This window comes from Chaetodon trifascialis, chromosome 24 (genome assembly GCF_039877785.1).
Source record: "Chaetodon trifascialis isolate fChaTrf1 chromosome 24, fChaTrf1.hap1, whole genome shotgun sequence".
Lineage (NCBI taxonomy): Eukaryota > Metazoa > Chordata > Actinopteri > Chaetodontiformes > Chaetodontidae > Chaetodon > Chaetodon trifascialis.
This window is the reverse complement of record NC_092079.1, coordinates 11,273,927-11,292,975: the sequence shown is the minus strand read 5'-3', so window position 1 is coordinate 11,292,975 and position 19,049 is coordinate 11,273,927. Positions and strand designations below refer to the sequence as shown.

Sequence of the window (19,049 nt, the reverse complement as noted above, 5' to 3'; positions counted from 1 at the left end):
TACAAACTGAAGCCGCACACAGGAAACCACAGGAAACACACACACACCGACACTCTCAGATAAGCAGAGGAAGTGTCTTTTAACTGACTGAGTGACTGTTAAGTGTCACTCAGTCTGCGGTTGACCGGGCCGGCTGTCGACTGATATTAGCATAACCACGCTGACGAACATCACAGCCACCAAACACAACGGGAAGATGGAAAGACAACAGCGACAAGCTGAGGAATTAAAGATTAAAGACACCGTTTCTCAAAAAAGGTCCTTACATGGTTTCTCTTTTACTCTAATCCATGCACGGGATGATCAAACCTCCGCATAGCCTAAAAAAAATGTGCTCCCTCTTGTTTTGATAATGCTGTTTTTCATTGGAAGTGATAAACAGCCTGGTTTCAATTAGAGCTTAAAAATATTACTCTGCCACATTGGTGGAAAGTGACCCATTTGTAAAATTCCCCGTCTGGCGCATGCCTCCAAAAGTGATATGATATTCCAGAAATTCCATAACCAGTGGGAATATGAGTGATATGACTTCAAAATCCTACTCCAGGGGTTTTATTTGATTTTGGGCATGGCCTGATTTAATCAAGTAGAGCTGACACTAGTAATACAAAGCAGCGTGAGTGTTTGAGCAGATAAGCGAGTCTATCTGTGCCGTATCTGCCGCTGGATTGAGGATAGACAGCCGTTATGTTTACCTAAGAGGCCAAACAGTGGATGTGGGCTCTTATGGGGGTTATGTAAACACCCACGCATGCTCACACAAAGAGGGTTTGCCTCTCATGCAACCGACCCGTCTTCACCGCTCCCAGATATTCTGTCTGTGAGACAAAGAGCAGCAGGGAGGAAAGACAGGAAAAACAGAAAAATGACTGCGGGGAGGAAGAGTCCTCAGAAGAATAGTTAAAAACAGATGAAGATGGAGGTGGAGGCGGGTATGAGAGACAGGAGGGGGAAAAAAGAAGAGGTTGAATGGAGGGCAGGAGATATAACTGAATGAGGAATGTGGAAGAGGAGCGAGGGAATGGTGGCGAGTAGGAAGGAAAGAACAACGGACAGATTCATCCCTGAAACAGGAAGCAGAGGCGAAAAAGCAAAATTCAATGGCGAATATCACGTCCAACGTCCTTTGACTTGACTCTCTGTTCTCTCAAGAAATAATGTGATAACAATCAATTACGCGGTGAAAAAGTGATCATGTCCACAAACTGCTCAGCACAAAAGTGGAAAATCGAGAAATGTCCGTAAAAATATTTGTCCACTGCAACTTCCCAGAAACGTATTGTTCCAATTGCACGAGACGCCTGCCATGACTAAAAGGCCATTAGCTGGCGCATTACAGCGCTGCCAGCTGCTTTTTTTTTGTTTGTTTTCATCTTCGGATAAAAGCAGAGAATATGGCCGACATTACTGACACAGAAAGAACAATTTGCTCAATAAGAATCCGTCTCCGGAGGCTCTTTCCGCTCTTCTTCTGGATGTGAGGCAGCAAACTCGGGACAGGAGAGACAATGAGTTGTCAGTCAGCTCCACTTCCTCCCATCTATTGTCAGGGCACCTGGAAGGTCACTCATTTGACCCCTGACCCATTACTTCCAAGGTTAAAGGTCAATAGCTTTAGGAAGCAGATGGTTGCTCATTGACCAGCTTGCTGATAACGTGGTTACTTTTTGACTCGCTGGGAACGCCCCCCCCCCCCGAGTGGAAATGTTGGTATCGCAGAGGGGCTGGCAGCGTGGGCCTCGTCTGTAATCTGCCTGACGACTGGCATGTTTTTTTGCTGTCTTCGCGAGCCCCTGCCCAGAATGTGGCGCGCAGGCGAGGTGGACTGAATAATTAAAGCTGTCATGTTGTGTCTCCTGGTGTGGAGAGTCATGAAAAGATAACGAGGCAGCGCTCGTAGCCTGAAGCCCCCCGCTGCCACACGGCAGCGCGCGACGGTCAGACCGTGCGGACATTGGCGGGACACAGGCACCATGGGTATTTAACTATTGATGACCTCTCCGGAGAAGGAGGTCACAGTGAAAGACGTGAGTTATAGTAAACACCGTCTCTAAAGCTCGGGAGCAGCTTCCTGAACATTTCACTGCGTCTTGTTGATGCTGAAGAACATCTGCTCTCTGGAAAATGGATGGATGTATACATCACAGCTCGATTCATCCGCCATCTCTCTCTTTCTCTTTCTCTCTCTCCGTTCTGTGATTCTGGCACATGTCTCCTTCCTTTGCCAGTGTTTTCCTTCAAGCTGATGGCACCACAGGGAGATGTGGCGAGCTCTGCACAAGACATTATTCGTTTCCCGGCTGTGTTTTCATCCCCTCGATGCCGGTCTCTTTCTCTGTCCATTACACCCGCCGTCCCCGTCTTCTTGCTCTAGTTACTCCCTCTGTCTTTCTCTCTCTCTCTCTCTCTCTTTCCAGCTATTAACCAGAACCCGTCTTTGCTCCAGACGTCCTCTCCCTCCCTTGTTCTCAGTATGAAGATGTTGACAGTAGGAACTGGTTCCAGCTGGCTGCTCTCCTCCAACTGGCTCTGAGAGGGGCTAGTGGTGTGTGTGCGCTGAGGTTGAAGCAGTGATCCTTAGAAACTGTCTTACACCTCCTTGTGTCCGAGTCTCTCGCTTTGCACCAGTGTTAGCAGTCGTGTCCGTCTGCGTGTGTGTCTTTACCTTTGTGAGCACGTGCAGAATGTGTTTATGTATCAGCTTGTATGGGAAAAACAAAGGGTGTGTGCGGTGTTTTTGTGTGAGACAGTGTGATTGAGGAGCAGACTGAAATGCTGTGTGGGCTTTTTTTTTTTTTTTTTCCTCCCAGGTTACTTCGCGTGTGTGTGTGTGTGTGTGTGTGTGTGTGTGTGTGTGTGTGTGTGTGTGTGTGTGTGTGTGTGTGTGCGTGTGTGCTGGGCAGATTTAGCACAGCCTCACAATGCTTTTCAGTATTACAGCGCTTGGTAAGCACTGGGGCTGATGGGATTTTCCTCACAGACGGATGACAGTGTGTGTCTTTAATGTTAATTTGCTTGTGTGTGTCTATGTTACCGCTACAAAAAAAATAATTGTGTGTTTGCATCTTTGTGCCAGTGTGTGTGTGTGTGTGAGATATGCAATTCCTAAGTGTGCTAGCGTCTCATCAAGTAATGAGGCGCATATGTGAGTAGTGTGATTTAGAATTAACAAGTCACATGGGTGTCAAACTGAAAATGTGTTGGCATGTAGAAAAAAGAGTGGAAACAAAAATCACACACACGCACGCGCGCACACACATGCGCAAAGCTTGTTTGCTGGTGTGACCGAGGTGATTGCAATCTGCAGCGCTGGTGTTTTTCTCTTCCTACAGCACAAAAAAAAAAAAAAAAAAAAAAGCGTTGTTTCCCACAATGCCTTTCCTTTTTCAGCTTCTCCCTCACTCCGCCTCGGCCTATCTTTCTGTCAAATAATCTTTATTGGCATTAAATCCTTCGCTCTTTGTTAACACAGCAAACAAGGACACAAATCTTGACAATAAATGGCGACGAGCTCTCTCCCAATAACAAACACGGCGAGGTAAAAAACTGCCAGCCGATCCTTTTATTCATGGGTGATTCATATCTGATGCGCAGACACACTCATGGCTCAACCTTCCAAAACACACACATCTTGCGCGCTAGACACACACACTCCTTCCAAAGCCACATTAGCTTCAAGCTCACTGTTAAATGACAATTAAAAGAACCAAATCCCAGTCATTACAGAACCCCCTGACGAGACTTGAGCTTCAACCACTTAAGGGCTCTTTGGGGGGCTTAGGATGGGCTAACTGGGAGTTTGTAAGACATGACTGGTGGATTAGCAGTCACGGAAGATTCAACTGCAGCCCAAAGGGACCAGAGGAGAACCTGACTGACAAGAGCAGAGCGAAGTCCTCAGTTTCAGCATCATAAAGTCAAGCCAGGCTGAAATCATGACTGCGAACTGTGCTTTCGGTGAGCGATTTGTCAAAAGCGTTACCCCTGAATCCCATCCATCCGTCACTGACTGTGGTCAAAATGCAAAGAGAAAGTTTTATCCAGCGTTATCTCAGATGTCTTTGCTCTACATCACACATCAGAGAGCGTGAATGCACAATAAATCCTCGAGGATTTGAAGCATGATTTGATGGTGCTATCGCACATGGAGTAAATGTTGTCATCTTTTCTTTATGATCATCAGAAACAGATGGGATACTTGATCATATCTACATTTTATGTAGATAATGTAATGTTCCATTAGTGGAAGCCTTGATTTCCTTTGTTCCCTTTCCTTTGATTTGAGGAATATTCACAAACTCTCCGGGTGGCTTCGGGTAATGCTGAGTAGGTAACACCCCAGCTTTTATTCCTTCAGAAGTCATCCTATAACATGAATCTGCTATCTTTTATTGATCTTCCTGTCGGACTTTGTGCATTACAGAAGCTGAAAACATAACCAATTTCTAAGCATCCACTCGTAGTACAAGGAATATCTCTCTCAAATGCGTGTTGATGCATCTGTCTGAGTCCATGTCTGAAACGTTTTTTTGGCACATACAGATTAGTGGACTCAGATTACACGGCACAGACAGGCAGACACACATCATATACATATGCGCATGCACGCACAGATCTCCAGACAGAGAGATCAGCCAGAGGTTATTTAAAGGGGGGGTTGTGCATTTTGTGTGTGTGTGTGTGTGTGTGTGTGTGTGTGTGTGTGTGTGTGTGTGGAAGGAGTGGGGAGCGTCTGGGGGGTTCAAATAAATTGCACAGATGTTGACTTTTTAAGTCAAATCCACATTTCGCTCAATAATCTGCACATCAAATACCCCCCACTGGCCCCACCCAAACCAATCACTGGCACACACAGAAGGGGGGCCCCAGTCCATGTGGATAAGTGTGTGGATTAACCATCCACGCGAACCCCCCCCCCCCCCCCCCCCCCAACACTCTTGCCACTCTCTATTTTTCTGCTTGAAATCCAGAGTGACCTTAACCCAGATAGTTCAGTTCCCCTGGAGACGGGCTCACTGTAGGTCAACTACGACAATAACAACACTGTATGAGCCCAACAACACATCGAAGCACTGAACACCACCCATCCCATAATGCTGCTATGAACCACTTAAACACAAACTTGCTCCGGCCACACCTGGTATGACTCCACCGGTTTAACAACCCCCAGGTGTGTGTTTATGTGTGTGCGTTGAGAGAGATGATGAATAGCGAGCCCAGATAAGGGCACATAGAGGACTCCATTGTTCTTGTTTGTCAGCTTCCCCTCCTCTCTCTCTCTGTCCCTATCTCTTCCACCCACCCAATCCCTCCTTCTCCACCTCATGACTAGGGTCACGGCTCGGGTTCATAAACAGTCCTGGAAGGGGAACGGCTCCCTCAGGAATGTTGCATCCATTGATAATGGGCGCACATGAGAGTGTACAACGGCGGTAGTATAGAGGTTAGACAAAGGCGGCCTGTCTCTATGCAACCTCCCGCTTACAGGGGTCAGTTTCCAAGCCTACCTTGTGATTCTTGCCATGACGGTAGACCATCCAGTCCTCCCCGTTGGTGCTGACCTCCAGCTTGAAGGTGGTGACGTAGTAGGACTTCTGCGTCTCCTTGGAAATGGCGCCCTGTGTGGCGATGCCTGTCAAAACTTTCAGGAAGTGGAGGTCAACCTGGAGGAAGGAGTGCAAAGGCAATGTCTAATAAGTGAACAGAAGAGATTAGAAAAGAGCAGAATAGGTAATTTATGTATGCTGCTGTGGGGATTTATGGTGGTCAGTGCTGATGTGGACAACTGAGACAGACCAGCTGCTGTGTCTATCTGTCACACAGACAGCAGGGGATGGACAGCGACTGTGGCCTAACTGCTGTGGGAGCTTAGGTGCTGTGTGTGTGTGTGTGTCTACGCATTGTCGTGCGTGAGCGTGTAAGGGGAAGGAGGCTGGAAGCAGAGATCAATGGCGTGGTGTTCGGATGCATTCCTGAAGAGCACCTTCATCAATCACAGGTTTCTCGCCGTTCTCCCCGAGCGCTCGTGCGTGTGCGCGCACGTGTATCTATACATGCATGCATACGTGTGGGCCCGTGTACGTTCGAGACAGGAAAGATTGAGAGCGCAGAAGCACTTCCTTATCATCGCTTCACAGTTCCTCCATTTCCTTCCAGCGTGTGCGTCCTGCTGTACGTCCTCACTGTGTACGAGATCCTGCAGGCGCCGGAATCGTCTCCTATACTAATATCACTCTGGCAAATTGTCCACATTTCTTGTCCTCAGCAAGTCAGCGCAATGCTGATTCAGATTTCTCTTTGTGTGGTCCTCACAGCTGGAAACATTATGATTTTCATGTCATTTTGCTTTTTAAATTAACGCACGCTGAAAAAACGTCTTTAAATTGCCCATTTTTTGTTGTTGAGTCACACCGCAATCAAAACTACTCTGTTTAAAGGTCAGCACAGAAAGTGCGGCACAAAAATACACTTCAGCTGTGGGAAAGGAACTTAAGCCTGACCTGGATATACTCCTTGTTGCTGTCCTCCGAAGGCGTCCAGGCGTTGTCGTCGTTGTTGAGGCGGGCCTGGCGTGGCAGCCAGCGGTTGTCGTAGAAGGTTGTGGAGGCGGCGATCTGATCGTCGCTGATCTTCCCCGACTCCATCCCGAGCGCCATGCTGCAGTGGAACGCTGATGGGAGAAGGAGAGGAGGGTTAATTGTGTATCCGTTGACGAAAAAAGAGCTGGAAGAAAGAAAGGAGGAATAGAGGAAGAAAGGAGAGTTGAATAGAATGGATGACAGACGCAAGAAAATGCATTACAGAGCCAGAAAGGGAAGATCTAAGCAGCATATTATAGAGCTTGAAGCCAAAGACGGAAAGGTAAGTGCAGACAGAGAAAGGGCAAAGGCAGACAGAAAGCAGCCCAACAGGTGAGCTGAGGTAAATTGAGGTGAAGCTAATTTATATTCTAAAAGAAAATAGCACAAGGCTGCTTCTGAGAAATCATGCTCTCTTAGGAGAGAGCAGAATAAGCTGAGAGAGGGCCTCAAGATTGAAATAGCATTAAAGGAGGAAAGGCAGAAAAGATCGAGAGGGTAAGAGGAGTGAAAGACGAAGAAAGAAAGACGAGTGTCAGCAGAGATGACTGAGGAGAAACTGTTGAAAGGGGAGAAAATAGAGGTGGGAATAAAGACAGGTAAACAAACCTATGCAGAGAGCGCCAGCACGCACAAACACACACTCGCTTCAAGTTATCTCGCACTCACAGTCGCTGACTTCTTTGTGCGTCATGTTGTATCGGGCGGAGAAGCCGTCTTTGGCCACGGCCATGTCGGTGTGGAAGGAGAGGGACAGCAGGCCGGAGGACGACTGGATCTCTGGAGGGATCTTTGTCCCACAGTACCGACCAATCAGAGGAGCCACTGCAGACACAGAGATCAAACTGGCGTAAACATGCATGTTTGCTGTGTTTCATCCTGAAGTGGTTTTCAAGGTGATGCTGCAATAAAAGCGTTTTTAATGCAGCATCTGGTTGCATTAACTGCTGTATGATGCTACATGCTGCAAGCAAACATGGGAAATATTTTGTCTTGCAGCGTCTTCGGGAACTTTCCATTTAAAATAAAAATAGGAATTCGGTGCTGCTAAGACAGGTTTCCAGTGGCCACGCTGCTTCAGTAAGTGTTGTCTAATGAGTCGCAGCATGCCTCCTCCCATTTTTCTTCCTCCCACCATTCCTCTCTCTCCCTTTTCTCTCCTGTCCATCCCTCCATCTGCCATGTGTGTCTCAGCCAGGGCCCAGCAGGGGGATTGGAATCCCCGCCTTAATGCAAGCTGCACTGGGATCAGCTGCAGACACACACACACATATACACACACATACACACACCAGCGAGGATTACAATAGTCTCAAGAGTAGCTCCCTCACCAGACACCAAATTCTTCACCCCTCCGTCTTGTCTCCCATCCCTCTTTCATGCCCGAGGACTCGGCTCACTGGAACTGGGTTACACTTTAATTTCCTCCTAATTCTCAACTTTAAATGGTATAAATTGTTTTCAGCTATCAAAGCTCCCAAATTCAAGGCTATAATTGGAATTTCAAATCCACTTGGATCCCTTTTTAGCAACTGAAAATAGAATAATTAGAGCAAATCCTCAGTTCTCAGCTTCATATTTTTTAAAAAAGGGGGGAAAGCAAGAGACGCAAAATGAAAGTCAGCAAGAGAGAGGCGGGAAGTGAACCTCTCACCGCTAATAATGCGGCTTTCATCGGTACTGCGGCAGCTAACATCACCCTATGGCGGTCACTATCAAAGCCCTTGATAACATCCTTAAATGTTTTTTCCTCGCCACTTCCTGATCTTGGTTGAAAGGCCACTTTCGCAACACTCGGCACCTCCTATTGGATGCAAATAGATATTCATCGTGGCCGTCACTCTCACTCGCCTGGGGGAGGAAGGAAGCGCTAGGTGATAAGGAGGGAGGACAGGGAGTATAGGAAGGGGTGATGAAGGGTGTTATTATAGAGAGGGAAGAGGGGCATGGGAAAGGGCTGCTCCTTAGGGGTGTTGAGGCACTTACAGCTCCCCGTGTGAAATAATGTTTCCTCTATGTAATGTGAAGGAATGCAAGGCAAGGCTGCTTACATCAAAGAGAGTGATGGCTGCTCAGGAAATTGAAGCCTGGTATGTAAATTTCTGTGTGAGAACGCGAAGGATTGCATGGGTCTGTGTGACTTCTGAGACGTGGCCGTAGAGGCAATGCATGTGTGTGCGTTATCCCCAGAACCATTGATTTTCTAAGCATGCGTGTTTCCATGCACCTGGATGAGGGAGCGTGTGCAATATGTGTGTGCTTGCATTGAGTCATTTCAGCATGTGTGCGCGCCCTCACCTTGCGGCAGGCCGTCCCACACGTCCAGCCAGTCGTACTTGCAGTCGCCCTCCCCCACCAGCAGGGGATCGTTCTCGAGGTCGAAGGTGAGGAACGTGAGGGTGATGTCCATGTGGGGCGGGGCGATGATCATGTAGGAGCACTCCAGATTATGAGGGTATTTATCCGGGAACCCCGGGGACTCGATCATGCCGGAGGGGCTGGTGAAATTGCGGAAGCAGAATTCTGACCCTGTGCGGATGCAAGGAGACGAGGATATTTAGAATGGAATAAGCAATCGGTCATATTAGAAGAAGATACTGGCGTAAGCAATCGATCACATGGGATATCTCATCTGACTTGCAGAGGGTGTTTCAGAGAGTCGTTCATCACTGACAGCGAGCTGGAATATACAGTAGCTGCGCTGGCGAGACACACAAACACGCACAGTTTATGATTACCGATGAAGGAGAAAAAACACAGCGAGCAAGCGCTCAAGTGGGCGTGTCTAACGCTGCAGCGGGCGCCATGAGCAGGGGAACGTCTCTGCTTGTCAGTCACGTCCCTTCTCTCGTTTTTGACACAAAGCACCGACATTTTCAATCACGTCTGTGTTGAAAATCATAAAACGGTGACAAATATGTGAACACAAATCAATCCGGCTTTCAGGAAAAGTGAAATATTATGTCTGATGGCTTCATTGTGACCTTAAAAGAATCCATCCTCACATTGAGGCTGTGCGATATGACATATTCAATGATTCTCACTTATGAGGGGCCAAAGAGGGGAGCAGACTGACCCCTGCTCTATTTTATACATTCAAAACAAATATTCTCTAACACTCTCTCTTCCCCTCTCATTTTTTTCGCTCTCACACACACACACACATAGACACACACTCACACACACCACAAACGTTGTGTAATGGTTCTAAGTGGGCCCTTTGCGGTGGCTCCTCATTAGCCATGCAGATTTATGCGCCCTGGGCGGCTCACCTTGAGCGGCGGCAGCTGTGTGGCTCAGATCATCTACCCATCAGCCACTGCTCCGCGGCCCACTGGGGAGCCTGAGTCACGGCCGAGTGTTTGTCGACCGGCACATCAATGAGGATGGCAGAAAGAGCTGACGGTCCAGCACACACACACGCACACACACAAATCCATCACTTCTGGGGACATTACATAGACTTACATTCATTTCCTGAAGACTAACCATAACCACTACCAGCCTCACCCTAACCTTAACCCAAGCCAACCTAAAATGTAGTGATTTATGTTATGGGGACTGTCCCCATTAGGAAGGCGAGTCCCCACAATGTTATGAGCATCTTGACATCTTTATCTCTATAAGTGTGCTATAAAGAGTCGGGTCTGTTAAGTTGTGTTTTTCTGTGTCTATGTCCATTTTAACGTTCGCCAGAAGGACAAATATCTTCATGGGATAATGTTGCCAACAGACTGCAGGATTTTCATTAGATCTTTGTTTAATTGAACATGTCAGAAATGCTTGTGGTTGTGACCCTTCTAAACCAACTGATGGCGCTTAATTCGCTGCTCCTCTTGTGGCTATTTACGAGAGCGTTTGCAGTGAACATTTGTTTTTACTCTCTCCAGTTGAAATTGCTTGCACGAGGCTAACACATTTACATTTTTTCCTTTGCCAAGACACTCACAACTGGCGAGCATATAACTAGCATAAGGACACAAGTCTGTTGTATTATTTTCCCATGATTGAGTGTGCTGGAAAGCAGATAGGGAGGTCAGGTTGAAGAGACTCGGGGGAGAAGCTTCTGGTGGATTTCAGACCTGGGAACGCGGAGTTGCATCCAGCAGCACTGCACTGTGTCAGAGATCTGCCAGGTTGGTTTGATAACCGGACACATATTCATAAAAGCAGCGTTTAGGAGCACAGACATGTTAACAGCACATTCCTTCTGCAGCATTCCTCCAAGGCACCAGGCCTTATTATCAGGCAGCCCTATAAAAGCATAGAGGTCGGCTGGCTGCTCCAGCCCTCCCCTGTCTACACTTGGTTAATGGCAGAGAACTGACCCCAATCAGCTCAGAGAGAAGGAAAAAAACTCAGGAGACATAACACTTCTATGCCTCTCTTGCTTTGTTTTTCCTGCTCTCACGCAGCTTTTTTCTTCTATTCTGATCCCAATTATCTTACATTTTCTCGCTCCCTGAGTCATGCATGTACCTGACTGTCAATCAATCTGTTTTGCATGCGTGTGCGTACGTTGCGCTGAAAATGTTGACAGAAACGCACGAATTTTGCCCCCACATGTTAAAAGCAGCTCTCAACCTCGTGTGTCGACTCCCACACGCACTGCAACATCAAAACACTTATGCATCATCTGGCTCCATGATAGCAGCCTGACTGCCTACACACACAAACACACACACAGAGCTAGGCATGTTGAAATATGACAGTAATTTACAGCAAGCTACCAGCGCTATCTCCCTCTCCACTCACCTGTCTGTGTTTAGCGTGTGTGTGTGTGTGTGTCTACAGTTGTGTGTATGAATGAACAGAATAAAATGGAGTAAACACGAACACCATGAATCCATTAAAGCAGTTAGATGCATGGGACTGTAATGTGCTCACAATTAAACAGTAAATGAACTATGCAGTATGCATGAGCCATATGCCCTGTGAGTGTGTCTTTGCATGACTATGTCTCTTTTGTGCACTTTTATTAAGCTCCTCGCATGTGTATCTTTCACTGCTGGCATGTTTGTCTCTCCATATGAGCCTCCCGTGAGCGTGTCTGCGTCTGAAGGTGTGTGTGACAGCTTCACAGTGTGTGTGAGACCCAGTAACACACTGGCCTTGTTTCTTACTGGGTCACAGTGCAGCAGTCTGGAGTCCTACTGCCGAAAAGCTTCAATCTGAGCACAGCTTGACTCCATCGCCTCCAAACACACCACTCTGTGTTTAGACTGTGTGTTTTACACTTGGTGTGCACGAAACAGTCGCTTCAAAAGCTCGGCGCCGCCACGTGCCAACGCTGTGTGCATGCATGTGTTCATATATTTGCCCGTGCACCCTCAGCAGCGTTTGCGTATGCATGAGTACCTTCTCTTTTTCGTTTGCACTCATTAGTTCACACTATATGAACACGCCAAAAACAAGTTCCCCTCCCTACCTACCTCCCTCCGTCAGCCCTCAGCTCATGTCTTACACACATGACGCGTGCACACGCTCGCACATACTTGCCGTACGCAGGCCCCCAGTTGGTGCTTGCATCGCACCATGAGCTGCCATTTGGCTAGAGCTGTTTGCTGGCAGAGAGGGGGAGGTCATAGTGTGAGTGTGTATGTGTGAGGAAGGGGGGGCGAGAGGGTGAGTTGCTGGGTAGAAACCACTCGACTCTTGCACATGAGTGCCTGATGTAGCAGCAGCTCCACATGTTGTGTCAGGGCAACCCCCTCCTCTTCCTCCTCCTCCTCTCTCATCCTGTCCTTCGTTCCTGTCTTCTCAGCAGCGACATGCAGAGTCTGTGCTCATTCACTCTTTTAACTCTCTGTCTCGTCTGGCGTCGTCTTGCTCCTCCCGTCCTCGGCACGCAACTCTTGCTGAGGGCTCACCCCTGCGTTTTGCGAGCGTCTGCCGCACATCAAACCCGCCTCGCCCTCTGCTCTCTACCTGCCTGTCTCTGCCTGGCACACATCTACTCCTTATACGCAGACACACACAGATCTCTCATGTAACCCCCGCTTGAGCTCGGTGCAGCGTTTCATTGAAGAAAATCTCTCCCGAGGCGTCTGAGGGGATGTGTGGCTGTGCGTGCGTGTGAGTGTGTGGCGGGAAGGGGCGTGTTTCACAGGGGGGGTTTGGGTGCAAAAACCCACAATAACAACAACAACAACATCGTGAACAAGAAGGAGACCCGAGAAAAGAAAAACAACATTCTTGGCGTGCCACAGCTCGACACTTTAGCAGACCCAGAGAGACACTGTGCATCAGTCCGGCCAGCTTTATATAGAGAGGAATGCTCCCTCTCAGTCACGTATCGAGCTGATGCCTCTGTTAAGCGTCGTGGACTGGAACGCTATCATTGTATTTGAGCACAAAAAAGCAAAAAGCCTCCTGCTGCTTGTAATCAAAGTGCAGCTCACCATTTTCTTATTCATGCAGCTGCTGATCATGCCGTATTATTTCATTTCGGGACGCGCTTTCTTCCTCACTGATCACTTAAAAACACTCTTTGCACTCGTGCAGTCTATTCATGAGTTTAATTTATCATTGCCACTTGGGATGGATCGGGGTTTTTCAGGAATAAACCCCACGTGGCAATCAGCCATGTAGTAACAGCCGTCACTAACTTGTGGGTCGGCATCCAATCAACACGATAGCATCAGAAATACGCACAGGGCCAATGTTGTGACTGGCACTTGGGTGGGGGGTCCTGCCGTAGGCTGCGCTCCCGCCGTGACCCCACAGATGCCACGACAGCGGTCACGGAGGGGACCTAACGCCCTGGGGCGCTCTCGGCCTTGTCTTAACTCCGGATTGGCTGCGACGTTATCTGCCCTCGCCGTGCTAGTGGTGGGCTTTGGGGAACTGGGAAAAAGGGGGCTTCGCTGGCAAGTCTTCCCCCTGTAGCCGTGGTAACAGCATCAGTGGAACGTGACGCAAGTGAAAGTGTACGAGGGATGCGTCGGGGCGTGGGGGTTGGGGTGTGTGTGTGGGGGGGGGGTAGTCTGGGCTGAATAAAGGGTTAAGCACGCATGAGTAGGAGCAAAGTAGGCCACAACAATAATGGGGAGGAGGGGAGTGGTGCACTTTCACTGTACAAGGGATTAAGGCATACGTGTGTATGAGGGTGGTGGTGGTGGGGGGGGTTGGGTGGGTAGGTGGAAGGATGTTGTTTTAGGGCAAATGATCACCCAGGCTCCCCTCAGGAGGCGCACAGAAGGGTGGGGGGGTATCTGGATGGATGTAGAGTCAAAGGTCTACTCCTGCTCCTCCGTCCTGGAAATAATTAGCTTTCACTGCACTGTACTCCATTACACACACACACACGCTGACACAAACACACACGTTGACACAAACAGATTGCTTGTCCAACTCGAAATCCCCTAGAGTTGTTCCAGTCATCGCTTATGTAATAGGTTTGAATGAACAAAACAAAAACAAGCTGTGGTATCATTAGTTCATACTATGGAAAACAGGCCAAGATATGCCTCTCTCTCTCTCTCTCTCTCTCTCTCTCTCTCTCTCACACACACACACACACACACACTGTCTGACTTCTGCACACAACGTGGTGGGGTCAGCCTGAACTCTGAGCTGCACTGTCTGTTTAAGATGGGAAGGAAGCTGAACACACACACACAAGTCTCCTAGCTTGTGCTGAGATTTCTATCTCTGCAAGGACGCACCCTTTAAAAACACATACGCGCCCATAAACACAAACCAACACACTGTACACACACTGGAGCAAAAATATCCAGGATAGCCCTCACACTTCTACAGCTAACTTTAAAAGTAGAAAAACACTTTTTTTTTTTTTTTTGCACAATTACAGTCTTCCAAAGTTGCTTATAAGTACACGAAAAAGCAACTAGAATCCATTAATGGGGGTAGAAGTAATAGTGCAATTACTTCCACTCTGGTAAATAAACACATCTCAGCCGGGATCTCTGTGTTCCCATCAGAAGTTGCAAGCTGTGTTTAGTGGAAACCCGTGGCACAGGCCTGCCACGGTAAGACAAACAGCTATGATGAGAGAGCGTGCAGGCGCTGGAAACGCCGTAATTAACACATGGCCTCAATCACGCATCCTGAATACATTTTCACTCTCTGACTCACTGCTCCTTTGTCGGCCTGTCTCCCTTCACCCCAATCATTTTCCCACTGTCTGTCTCCATTTGTCTGTCTCTCTCTCTCTCTCTACCTCCCTCTCTCTCGCAAACACACACACACGTGCATCTGTCATTCCGCCTCCACATACATACAGACAGACAGAATCTCACACAACGAGCTGAGTGGAACCACCCACACATGCAGCGAGCAGACACCTACATGTGCTCTCACTGTGACACAATCTCTTCTAACCCCTGAATTTATACCAGGATCTTGTTAAAGCCATGGCAACCGCATCCCCCATCCACCAACCTTCAATCCATCCAGTGTGTGTGTTAGCGCGTGTGTGTGTGTGAGACAGATGCAATCTATGCTATTACATTGTCGGGGTTCGAGCTGATGGCCCTGGTAACTGAGCTGAATGTCAAATATGGGTCACATTCATTGGACACAAAAGCAGAAATACTTTGTAAAGCCAGTGGATGATAACACAATGCATTCTTTCTGTTTGATGCTCATTTTCCTGCTCCATAAACCCTGACTCATTGTGCATTTTGAGACCTAAACATCTGAATCGAAGCTACAAGTGCTGCAATCAGCTCGTAACTCGGACATAAATCTTTTAGCTACCTCAAGGCCACCTCTCCATCTGCTGACCGCACACACCTCGCCACCGCCACCGCAACAAATACACCTTCCATCGCAACCTCACCTGCAACGCGCACTTTACCTCATGCGCCCCGACGACCTCGAGAAAATTCCATTTCGGCACACACTCATCCCCATCAATCTCCTCGCCTCCGCCTCTACCCATAAACCTTTAACCTTAAGTCCAGCTCAAAGTTGCCTTGGAGCTCTCTCCATCATCCCACCACCACCTCCCACACCGAGCCCTCCTCATCTCCCCCCGAGGAAGCGGATCCTGCACCAATTAAGAAAGCATTCCTCACATGCTTTCAGGCGGCTTGAAAGTAGTTTAGTAGTTTTTTTTCTCTCTCCTCTCTAACTTTTGTTTACATGGCCGGCTGCCTCTGCTGATGTTAATTGTTGTGAGAGTGTGCTGGGGTGAATGATCACAGGTTACGGGCCATTAGCACGGGGCAAAGAGGTGGCATGGAGACAAAATCGTTAGCTTAAGTATTAATGTGGAGCGGGGCCTTGTGTTTGGTTCTGAGTGAGGAAACGTTGCCTGAAACTCAAATTTCCCACAAAGGTTTCTCAACACTTTTAGACACTGAGATAAATTACATGCAATGAGCTGCAGACCCTGAACCGCAGTGGGAACGGACACAGTCAGCAACTGAGTAGCTGGAGCACGTTAGTGTAAGAAGATCAGAAACTATACACTCACACATTTCTACCTAATCTAATATTTAGACAACTTAAATTGTTAATATACAGAAAATCCAATCAGATGCTCCAGTCAAATACTATAAAATAACCTTTAACATATCAGCAACTATATTGTAAATCTGATCACATGCATGATACATACCCAGTTAGCATGAACATAAATCAAACTAACCAATCAAATCCAGTGTTTCTACCCTAAATGGCCAGTTTCTGGTCCAGTTCCTCACCTGTTTTGAAGATCTCGTAGCGCAGGGAGAAGCCCGCCCCCTGATGGGCGTAGTCTGAGACGAATCGGATCTGGAGGGAGGGTCCAGATGAGATGATGGGCGCTGGGGCGATGTTGCTGCAGTGTCGACCCAGAACGTCAGCCGCGTCCGAAGCCCCGTCGCGGATCTCGATGAAGTCATACCTGAGCGGAAAAAAAAGGAGAAATAACAAAGATTATTTCCTGCAAGCATCCGAAGAAGTCTTAACATTCAGCTTATGTTGTGCTTAATGCAGCAGGAAGGGTTTATGAGAGGTAAAGAGATAAAAAAGGGAGTGGTGGGGGATAGATAAACATAGATCGACAGTTATGGGGTTATGCAACAAGCTAAGCTAATAAAAACCAGACAGGTGTGGACCTATTTACCATTAGAGTTCAGCCTCCGGACAGAATACACAGTGTCCAAGTACAGCACTTAGGAACACAACACAACATCAAGACACCAGGAAATATATCTGCCACAGCTTTGGCTCACAGTCAAAGCATCTCCATCTTATTTGTGCTCTTTCCCCACAGCTGCATTCAATAAATTTAGCTCTTACGACCCAGTTTTGCTCGGGACAACAAAGTTAGCTCGGGGCGAGCGATCCTCAAATCACTGAATGCTGGATTACAGGAAGGAAAACGGAGGGCTGAAGATACTTAAGCGAGAGGCCGCAATCTGAAGGGTGAAGATGCAGGCGAGCAGACGGCGGGATGGGTTCGTTAATACGAAGCATTAAAATAGACAAGCTCATGAAAAAATAAAGAGGCGAGGGCTCAGGGAGAGGAAAGGTGAGGATATTAGCGGCATGTGAGGGTGGGTGGGGGGACACTTCCTTTTTAGCTTCCTCATACTTCAGCTCTCAGCTCATTATGACCTCTGACTAGCCGACTGACCCTGAATGACAAAAGCAAATTCTTAACTGTCAGGTCAGTGTGTGTGTGTGTGTGTGCGTGCGTGTGTTTATGTGTGAGAGAGAAAAAGAAGACAGAGCCCACCTGACTGATCCAGAATTAGCTCATCGCCCTGTGTGTCATTCCTTTCACATTATTCGACACACACAGCAGCGGAGTCACAGACAGGGATGACACACGCACACACACAGCTGTCTGTGGTCGACGTTTTATTGTTTTCCACTGACAAATCAGTTGATCACAGAACATTTACAGGTCTTCTTGGGTCACATGCAATGCACCCGTTATTGCTGCCATGTTTCCAGCTTGATGGAACCGAAAATAGGCCTCTATTCCCAAGTACAGAATGGGAAGGAAAGGAGAGATTAAGTGGGAATAAACACTCCTGTGAAGCCCAGCATGACACATGACGAGTACAGTAGATTGGACTGAACTGAACAGTTTATTTTAAAACATCCTTGCATCACTCTCAGTATGTATAAACGGCTTCGACACTCTCAAACTGGCCTGCATGTGTGGCAAAGCGTCTGTCGCTCCAGATGCTGTTTCCAAAGAAAGTTTCAATCCCACCATTTATTTGAAAATATTTTTAGGCCTCAGATGGGCGAGTACTGTACAGTCAAAACTGTTATTTACTACAAAACACAGTTCTACTATGCAATACCTCCAAAAAATGATACTGCAGCTTTGTTGGTGTGATTAAGAAAGGACCAGCCCATGCCTGGGAGCTGACGCGAAGCACCGGGTTTTAACGTAGTAATTTGGGGTTGTGACAATATTGGAAGAAGGAGAAAACTCTATAATTTCTGTTTGTTACGATCTCAATGTCTAAGTGCTGTTTTATGTAAGTTACACTGAATTGTACTTGAGTAATGTTCTTCTCAAACCAGCAATCATGCTAAAAGCAACCTTCACTTTTGGGCCTCCTTTCGTTGTGTGGGTTTGTGCTGTGTTGTGTGTGCATCTGCATTTTCTGCTGAAAATGAACGTTGTTGTGTTTTCAAGTTGTGGCACTGTGAATAATTTCCCTGTAATTTTTCTCTCCATACTATTCATCCCTGGCTCTCTCTCTCTGCGCTGCTAACAAGTGTCTCTTCACTCCCTTATTGTGATTCCCTGCGTAACTAACTGCATCGCAGCAGGAACCCTGCAGCGACACTGAGGACACCCTCCTGACACACACACACACACGCACACACAAACGCAAACACACTCTTCTCAATTAGTTCATATGACGAAGCCGTCAAAAAAACAAAACAACAAGGCTGCTGTTGTCTCACTAATTACTGTGATGAGCTCTTTGATGCTGAAAAGGCATCGCAGACGTCTCTGGGTTTTAACACAGCATCTCGCTCAGATTCGAAACAGGAAAATGTTCTTCTCACTCCTTCCCCGAACTAAAAAAAGTATTCAGTAAAGCTGAGGGGCACCAATCAGCACCAGGCTGCGTTTCTCTGCGGCATCTCAGCGCTAAGACTGCTTTTTGTACTGCAGCTTGGAATAAAACCTGGATTAAGTGGAGTCACTAAGCCTCTTTTTTTGGCTATCTCATTGCAGCAGCGTATTGATTCCTATAGAGAGCATTCAAGCTCAGACTGCTGATGGCGGGATAATCCCGACCACGTTAATCTAGGTCAGAGTGGCACACGTACAGGTGAGGAGCAAAGTGTGAAAATGCTGCAATCAGTCTGTAATGTCACCACAACCTTGTCTGCATCCTGTGAGCGTCTGACAGGTGACAATGTGGAGGAAGTGTTACTTAAGTTCTCTCAGCGTCTGCTCGGAGACAACGGTTTTTAAAGGAAACCCTGTGTTAGAGACTATGGGTGTGGAGCTTTCAAGATGAGGGTGTTTTTCAGGGATGG

At 47.6% G+C, this 19,049-nt stretch overlaps 1 protein-coding gene across 2 annotated transcripts in view; it reads right to left on the bottom strand.

Annotated features, from left to right (window-relative positions):
- Nucleotides 1-19,049, bottom strand: part of nrp2a (neuropilin 2a) — a 58,125-nt gene that overhangs the window by 22,795 nt on the left and 16,281 nt on the right. For both annotated transcript variants that reach the window (XM_070994152.1, XM_070994154.1), the window contains exons 3-7: nucleotides 16,250-16,431; nucleotides 8,877-9,107; nucleotides 7,248-7,403; nucleotides 6,501-6,670; nucleotides 5,508-5,663 (exon numbers count right to left, since the gene is read on the bottom strand). In XM_070994152.1, coding sequence (XP_070850253.1) covers nucleotides 5,508-5,663; nucleotides 6,501-6,670; nucleotides 7,248-7,403; nucleotides 8,877-9,107; nucleotides 16,250-16,431 — 895 coding nt within the window. The remainder of the gene's footprint in view (nucleotides 1-5,507; nucleotides 5,664-6,500; nucleotides 6,671-7,247; nucleotides 7,404-8,876; nucleotides 9,108-16,249; nucleotides 16,432-19,049) is intronic.